General features: G+C 33.0%; 1 protein-coding gene across 1 annotated transcript; it reads right to left on the reverse strand.

Annotated features, from left to right (window-relative positions):
- Positions 1-5,889: 5,889 nt before the first annotated feature.
- Positions 5,890-8,544, reverse strand: LOC117910079 (probable disease resistance RPP8-like protein 2). Its single transcript, XM_034824134.1, has one exon. The coding sequence runs from the start codon at positions 8,542-8,544 to the stop codon at positions 5,890-5,892; it is 2,655 nt and encodes an 884-aa protein (XP_034680025.1).
- Positions 8,545-8,928: the final 384 nt, after the last annotated feature.

Below are 8,928 nucleotides of genomic sequence, written 5' to 3' on the forward strand. Positions count from 1 at the left end.
AAGAGTGCAAATGAACCTTGACCGGTCAAGCCTAATAGGCCCAATTAGTTCCTCCTTGCCTCAACTAGTTGCATTATAAAGTGTATAAAAGACTTTGATTTGAGGTATAAAACCTTCGAAAAATTGTATTCAACTTCATAAAATCCTTTAAAACAAGTTTAGGATAGATTAGATCTGAAATTTTTGTTAGAGTTTGGTAACCTAAATTGGTCCAACTCGAAAAACTCGCGGTGCGACATATGTGATAAAGAAAGATTATAAGATTTTTTGGGAAGTCTATGGTTATATGAACTTGCTTTATTTATTTATTTCCCACATACATATGCGATAGTGTATAGGATTTAGGGCTATGAGGGTTATGATATTTATGTCTATGCGGTAATTGCTCGTTTTTCTCCCATTTTGTACCAATTTTCAACATAGTAGATTTTCTTCTCTTTTACTCATGGTTTTTCCTCGTCTAGGGTTTTTTTTTATGTAAATCTGTGTATTCTTATTCTATTTTTTTTCATATTGCCTATCCTTGTTTTTCGTAATAATTTTTAATCAAAAACATAAAATCATCTAATTTGTAAAAGAAATGAAAATAATTCAACACTAGGATGATTTTAGGTTCTTAAGAAAAAAATGAAATTTATGATCCTAGTGCATCGATAATGTTATAAAGAGATCCTAAAGAATAGGTTTTGATTAATATTCTCTTTAAGGTATTCTCTTTCTTCTTAATTTTCCTTTAACTTAATTTATCTTTGCTCATCTTTTTCATTTTATCAACCTTAGGAAAACCATTAGAGGCCTTGTTTGAAGCAAAACAATTTAATCATATGATATCTTGATTCCATGATTGCAATAAACTTATGGTAAAATTAAGGGAAAACATATGAGGTGAAATCTTTCATCATTGATTCACATTTGGGAAAATATTTCATACAAGATTTGATAATGTTTTCAAAAATAGTTTTCAAAAAATATTTTTAAGTACAACTGCTAAAAACCATAATCATTCTTAAAATAAAATTATGTTTGGGAGGTCAAATATGGAAAGTATTTTTTTTTTAAATTTATTCTCTATGAAAGTATTAAGTAAGGGTCTCCAAAAAGCCCGCGTCCTGCTTTAGGCCCGGCCCGGCCCGACGGGCTAAAGCCCGACCCAAGCCCGCCGGGCCCGTGCCCGTTTCTGGGCGGGTCGGGCCGCGGGCCTAATTTTAGGCCAGGCCCGTAGGCCCGCCCTTTTAAAAAAAACTACAAAAATAAAAAGTATTAAAAAAAATATTCATTTCAAAATTTTATTCATTGAATGTATAATTACATTTGAAAATATGGGAAAAGTTTACATCACTACAAAATAAATACATCCCAACTAGGTTAACACCTATTTATTTGTCAATCATCTGTATTTTTCAACCACAAAAAATAAAAATAAAAATATAATATACATTTAGTCATTATTTTCTAGCGATGATGGCAAACTATCATGCATCCATGAAGATCTTAATAATTTTAAAGATTTCATATCGGCAAGCATCTCTGTTTCTCGAATGGAATCGTACATCCTTTTATCTGCTATTTCCCAATCTTTCACACATATCCCTGCTTCAATAACATCTGGCACTAAGTTGCATCGTTTTTTACTAACTACTCTTCCACCTGCACTAAAAGCAGCTTCTGATGCAACTGTACTCACAGGAACTGTTAGTACATCACGAGCAATTATAGAAAGCACAAGATATTTGTGTTGATGTGATTTCCACCATATTAAAATATCAAAATCTTCTTGATCTTCAAATAAAATTATATCAGTATTAAGATATTTATCTAAATCAGATGTATTATTTGGAGAACTATTTGTTGTTTTTTTCGACTTTTCAACATTTCTAGAGCTCCTTTATAAAAAGATGAGGAGTTTGTAGATGTAGGTGGTAATTTAATAGTATTAATATCATTACCATATTTTTCTTTATAATAGTTATATAAATTATATAATAATGAATTTATTTCATTTTTAATTTCTTCAATTTTTATTTGGTCATTAAAATAAATAATTGTTAACCATTCATTCAAAGCTTCAAATTTCAATCTAGGGTCCACAATTAAAGCAATATAAAAAATTAAAGGTATTTCTCCCCAATATTTTCTAAATTTTTCTATCATTGCAAATATTGTATCATTAAATATTTCAAAACTTAAATATTTTTGAAGTACAATAAAAATATTAGTTATTTGCATAATAACTCGATTTGAAGTTGGATAATATACACCACAAAAAATGTTTGTTGAAGTATCAAAAACTTCAAAAAGATCTCTTAAAAGATCCGTAATATGTCAATCATAATCATTTAATGCATAAATATCTACTTCACAATCATTGTTAATTAATTGTATTTCATATAATTCGACTACTTTTCTATATTTTGTAATATTTTGTAAAAGTTTATATGTGAAATTCTATCTATTGGCCATATCCAAATTTATATTTTTTTCTTTTCATATTTAACATTTTGCAACAATAAAAAAATAATTCATGTTTTGCTCGAGAACTATTAATACTATATGCAATGCCTCTAATTTTTTCCAATGTACTATCAACATTTTTTAATCCATCCTTTACAATTAAATTTAAAATATGTGCACAACAACGCACATGAAATATTTTAGCATGATCTTCTTTTACTTGCCAATATCGTTTTAGTTTATGTATTGTTGCATCATTATTAGCAGCATTATCTAATGTTATTGTCAATATTTTATCACGAATGCCTAAATCTATAATTTCATCATTTATTAAAGATGCTATATTTTTACCACTATGTGGAGGAGCATTTATTAATTTAAATGAAATTATTCTTTTATTTAATTTCCATTCATTATCAATGTAGTGAACAGTTATACATAAAAAACCAGTGTGAGTTAAAGATGTCCAAATATCAGATGTTAAACAAATATTTCCTTCAAAATTTGCAAAAAAAATTTTTAAAATTTCTTTTTGTGTATAAATTTTTTTCATAATATCTCTTTTAACTGTATTTCCAGACCAACCTTTAAATTGAGGATTAATACCTCGTTGAATTGTTCCTACAAAATCATGAGTTTCCATCATGTTGAAAGGTTGTTTTGCTCTTATTATATAATCAATCATTTCTTCACGACAGTTAGATTCATCATAAGAAAATGTTTTTAAATTTCCACTTTCATTTTTACCTAATTGTATATAATTTCTAATATCTACATTATTTTTAGTTTTACAATTTTCATGATGTCTTTTTAAATGACTTGTGCCTGCATTTGAGCCACCAATAAGAAATTTATTACAAATTTTACATTTTGCTTTTATTTCTTTTTTATTATTTTCTAAAATTATTTCTATTCTATCAAAAAATTCTATATATTTGAAGTAAATTTTTTGTTTGATGATATTTCATCACATGGACTAGATGAAGAAGCACTTGTCATATTATAATTATTGATAAAATATTATGCCAAAAATAATAAAGTAATAAATATAAAAAAAATGTAACAAAAAAATAAAGTAGTAGGGGTGAAGTATGTTACTCAATTAGAGAATCGATGCAGAAATTCCTAGCAAATTTGAACTCTTGGAGCCACCAATGCTTGTTTTGCACCATCAACAATATTGTATAATTTGAGGGAAAAATAAAAGAATTTGAAATATTGTAGAATGTGAGAGAAATAGAGAGAGAAATAGAGAGAATTTGATGAAAAAATGAAAAGGAAGAAAATGTATTTATAGGAAGGTTAAAAAAAAAAAATCAAAATTCAAAATAATTGGCCATGTGACCGTTGGAGGCTTAGCTCCAACGGTCACATGGGCTGGAGCTAGGCTCCAACGGTCACATGACCGTTGGAGCCTTTAATTTTTTTTAAAAAAATAATATACTTTATTTTTATATATATATAACTAACTCAATTAATAAACATAAAAAGAATGTAGTTTAACTGGTTAGAAGCTTAAAGTTTAAACATGAGGGGAGGGGTTCGAATCCCCCCCTCTCCCTTCCCTTGGCTCGGCCCGTTGACCAGTCAATAGGCCCATAGGCCCAGCCCGAGCTGGGCCGCGGGCCTCCTATTTACGGCCCGGCCCGCCCGTTGGAGACCCCTAGTATTAAGCATTTATATACTGTATAAAAATTCTCAAAATATTCTCCATGTTTTAATTCATATCTCAAAACACTCTTAAAAACCACTTGTAAATTCCCAAAATATTCTCAAACACAACATATTTTCATAACAAACTTTTAAACAACTATTTTTAATATAAAATTTGTCCAATATATTTTAAGGTAGAAAATTATTTTCAAACAAGATGCTGATTTTCTAGCTAGAGCAGTTTTGGACCAAATGTAAGTATCAAACTGACTAGTTTTGATCTTTCCTTGAGACCCCTAGCAACTCTAGAGCTTATGGGATGGGAGGAAATCTCAATCCAAGTCCATATGTATATATATGAAATGCATGAATCCATAATTTTGTAATTGTTGTTTGATAAGTAGAGTAAATGGTACAAATAATATTGTATTTTGATTATATTTGGTTGTTTTATCCTAATAGAGTCACATGTACCAAGTTGTCCTCATATATTCCTTTGTTTTTATCCTAGAGTTATTTTCTTGATTCAAAATGAATAATTAGATTTAGTTAATGATAATAATTGAAAAAAACTGATGCCTAAAAAGAAAATCAATGAGAAATAAATTAGCCCACATATATATATATATATTTTCTGTTAAAAAATAATTAACAAGTTCTAATTGCAAGTATATATCCATAATCAATTTATTTTAATTATGAATAATGTCTACAAAAGTTAAAGATTGAAGACTTCATAAAAGAAAAAAAAGATACACTTTTAACAAAAAATTCAAATTTCTTTCATGATCTCCCTTTGATTTTGGACAAACAATTACTTGAATTACTTTAATTGAAAGAGAAAAATAATCTCTTCAATTTCAATCATAGATGGTGGATGAAGTTGGTCAAGCTTACCACCATGGCATAGTTGTTCCATGTCCATATTCCTATTGATGCATTATAATACAACTTATTTTCTCTTCTTGCTAAAAGGCCTCCTAATACAACATTAATGCTCATATCAACCATCATCCCACCCAATTATTTTTAAATAGATATCTTAAACCACTAATTACTACTAATTAATCCAAAACTTTTGATTTTTAAGACATAAATTTCTTAATATTGTATGGAAGTAAATATTAAGACGTGAAATTTTGGCATATATATTAGATTTCATTCCATTGATTTTTTTTTTTTTCGTTTCTTTTTCAAAATATGAAAGTCAGGTGGCATGACATATGGAGTATGGAAGCTAAACCAAACTGAGTTTTAAGCCCAGACTACTCAACCCAAAAGGATCCAACCAGGCCTAAAAGTCCTCAACATTAGGCCCAACATGGGTTTCAAAGGAGGCCCAGTTAATTTCTACAATTTTTTAGTAACTTGTTTCTCATTTCAGCTCATTAAATTACTTCCCCCAAAAAAGATAGTATGTATAATTTACGTAAAATTAAAAAAAATGATCAATAAATTTTTTTTATTGTTAAAAAATTTTCTATTTAATTTTTTTAACAAAATAGTTAAAATTTTTTTAAAGAGTAAATTGTTGTAAAAGCTGAAAAAGGAGAAAAACCCTTTCGTGGGGCTACCTTTTTTTATTTTTATTTTATTTTATTTTATTTTTGCTTTTCAAGGTTTTAACATAAAATGTTATATAAAATGGCATTCTCAAAAAATCTTGGACGCATACGTTAACCAAAAACATCGATACAAAGAAATAAAAAGGAAAAAACAAATTAAAATCAGGCTTGAAGACATGGTGCAGGGATTTAGCTAGCAGACAATGCTCTCCAACCTCGGTCATGTCTTCTCTTGAATTTTCCTGGTGATAGAACGAATCCTGCGGAGGTCTTCTCCCTCTGCGAGGTCCAACTCTTCTGTCAATTCAGGATTTACTCGTTTTAGCTTTAGTTGTTGAAGATTTTGCAGGTGTAACAAACCATGAACAAGCCCTCTCATGTTACCACACCCTTCAATTTTTAAGGATCTCAACCCACGCATTGCTCCTTCCTCCAGACTCAACTCTTCTAATTCGCTCAAGTCAGACAGTGTTAGAGACTCGAGTTTCAGGAACCCCTCAAAAGAACAGACCAGTTTTCTTCCCAAATAGGAGGAGGACAATAATTGGAGAATCCTCAAGTTGGGCAGCTTTTCCAGAGTCAGCATTGGATCTGCCTCTAATTTAGAATACTTCAATTTTAGTTTCACGAGGTTGGGAGGGTAGAATGTAGTTTCCTCAGGTAACTTGTTTAGCCTTCCTTTAAGGAACAACTTATAAAGATATGTGTGACATGAGAAAGAAGAAAACTGGAAGGAAGGCAGGTCTTCGCTTCCTTGTATTTTTAATTTCCTAAGCTGGGTCAATTTTCCTAAACCACCGTCCTCCACCCAACCACCCCACTTTATAGCTAAAATTTGAAGGTTTGTTAGTTCTCCAAAACCCAAATGCCCTTCCAAGAGACAACCCATAAAGGGGCTGAAAACCACGCCAGTACCACCATATAGTTGTCTCAGTTGGCGTAATTTCCAAATTGTATGCGGTATCCTTTCAATGAGACTATCACGCAAGTCTAAGGCTTGCAAATTTACAAGTTTGCCTATAGACTTTGGAAGCCTTTTTATCCTGCTATCCCTCAAGCCCAAGTATTTTAGGTGGATAAGTTGTCCAATCCTCTTGGGAAGCTCATTGATACCACCGAACCCCCTTAAGTCCAACACTGTCAACAATTTGCTGCCTTGTATTAATGAATCCAAACCTTTTTGTCCAAGGCATTCAGTACTGAAACAAATTAAAGATCTAAGACGCGAACTATTCAAGTGCTGAGAGATACTATGATTGATACCATGATGATCATGAAATGAAAGCCGACGAGGGCTAAGAGGGGTTGTGAATTTGATGTTGTGACATACCTCAAAAAGTCTGGACTGTTTAGCTTCTGAAATGAGGAAGTCTCGGACCATATCATGGATGTAACAAGACCTCACTCCCCCGTCTAACCTCCTTTTACCAACTAGGATCAAGCTTCTTTGGATCAGTTCTGCTAAGTAATCTTCACCAACCTCTTCCAGTGTTTCTTCTCCCCTTTTTTGTACGAAACCCTCAGCAATCCACAAGTTGATTAGCTTTCTTGCGCTGATTTCATGGTCTTCTGGAAAAAGACCACAGTAGAGAAAGCATGACTTCAAGTAAAAGGGCAAGTCATTATAACTCCAAGAAAGAATCCACAAATAGAATGGTTGATGATCATCCCCATGCCGCTTTATACTTTGAAGTACTTGGTTCCACGATTCTGGTGTCTTCTGCTTTCCGGATAAAAGTCCTCCTAACAACGCAATGGAAAGAGGGGAACCTTGGCATTTATCTACCACAGCCTCCCTCAGTTCCTCCAAATCAGATTGGACTTTTATGGGTTTTGTAGTTGTTACCCGAAAAACCTTTAAGAGGAAGAGCTCCCAACTATCATCAAAGCTCAGCGGCCGAATTTCATGTAGATAAGAAGGGGTATGATGAGCTACTTCTAGGATGCGAGTAGTGATCAGCACTCTGCTCTTATCTGACTCAGGAAAATGAGAGCTCAAATCAACCAAAACCTGAGGGCTCCATAAATCATCCAATACTATCAGGTAAGTTTTGGATTTCAAACTATCCCGAAGCGTGTTCCCTAACTCAGTCTCCTTTACTCTACGTCTCTGTTGAGGAGTGGGCGTCAGAACAGAATTGGCGATCCACATCAAGGGCTCTTCAATTCTATACTCCTGAGATACAGAAACCCAAACATGACAATCGAAGTGTCGCTTAACATTTCTATCATTATAGACTCTCCTAGCAAGAGTTGTCTTGCCTAGGCCGCCCATCCCCAGAATGCTCACCACTCCTGTCCCCGTCAGCAGTTGATCCCTCACACATTCCACTTGAGATTGCATCCCCACAAAGTCGACTCCCCCAACATTTCGATCTGGAACCACCCCCACCTTCTCTGTAGGCGGCAGGTCTTCTTCCTTGGTAAAGCTCCAAGTTTCCAAATCCTTTGGATTTTCAATACCATACCTCGTTTTATTAACCAAAATTTTCTCAACTGTGATATTGATATTCTCCATTCGAGCCTTGAGGTCATGGACGAGCAGTAACTTGTCACCGAAGCCAATGCATTGAGGTAAGGGCCTGAGACATTTGAGATTGTTGAGTCTTTGCTGGCGCATGTGATCAACCCTGAACATGAAATCGTCCACGACATCTTCAGCATCAAAACATACGTCTCTCATCTGATCCACCCACAGCCTCAACCTTTCATCAGATGTGCGGTTCATACTTGCTTGCCTCAGAAAGAGTCGCATCCATGGAAGTTCGTTGCGCAGCAGCGTGATCTGCCCTTCGACTTCTCCAAATAGAGAAGCTTCTTGAATGGCCAAGTTGGTCAACTTCTCTAGAAAAAACGAGACATTGCTATCTGCCATTGTTTTTTCCTTTGCTTTTGTTGCAACTCTTCTTCCAATGTTTCAGCAAGGTTGAGCACAGTTCGGGAGAGGGGTTTTAGTACATTACGATATTTATATACAACCAACTCTATTACCAACTGTGTTTATTATCATAATTTTTTTATTAAATTAAATTAACGATTTGACAATAATACAACTTTAACTTTTATCATGAAATAATAGGGTCTTGCACTATTTTGCTTATAATTCAATTAACATTTTGCTGAGGAGCCAAAGCTTTATTTGTGACCGTGGAAAATATTGGAGAGGCTTGAAAGCCCCCTGCAATTTGTGGTGGTAAGATTAGCTAAAGGGATAAGGTTAACCTATTTTTGAGTCAGAATAATCTTAATATTTTGGATG

The sequence above is a fragment of the Vitis riparia genome, unplaced genomic scaffold (assembly GCF_004353265.1).
Source record: "Vitis riparia cultivar Riparia Gloire de Montpellier isolate 1030 unplaced genomic scaffold, EGFV_Vit.rip_1.0 scaffold583_pilon_pilon, whole genome shotgun sequence".
NCBI classification, from domain to species: Eukaryota; Viridiplantae; Streptophyta; class Magnoliopsida; order Vitales; family Vitaceae; genus Vitis; species Vitis riparia.

Bases quoted from the DNA above. Each gene is read 5' to 3' on its own strand.
- LOC117910079 (XM_034824134.1), bottom strand. From the start codon at position 8,544: ATGGCAGATAGCAATGTCTCGTTTTTTCTAGAGAAGTTGACCAACTTG.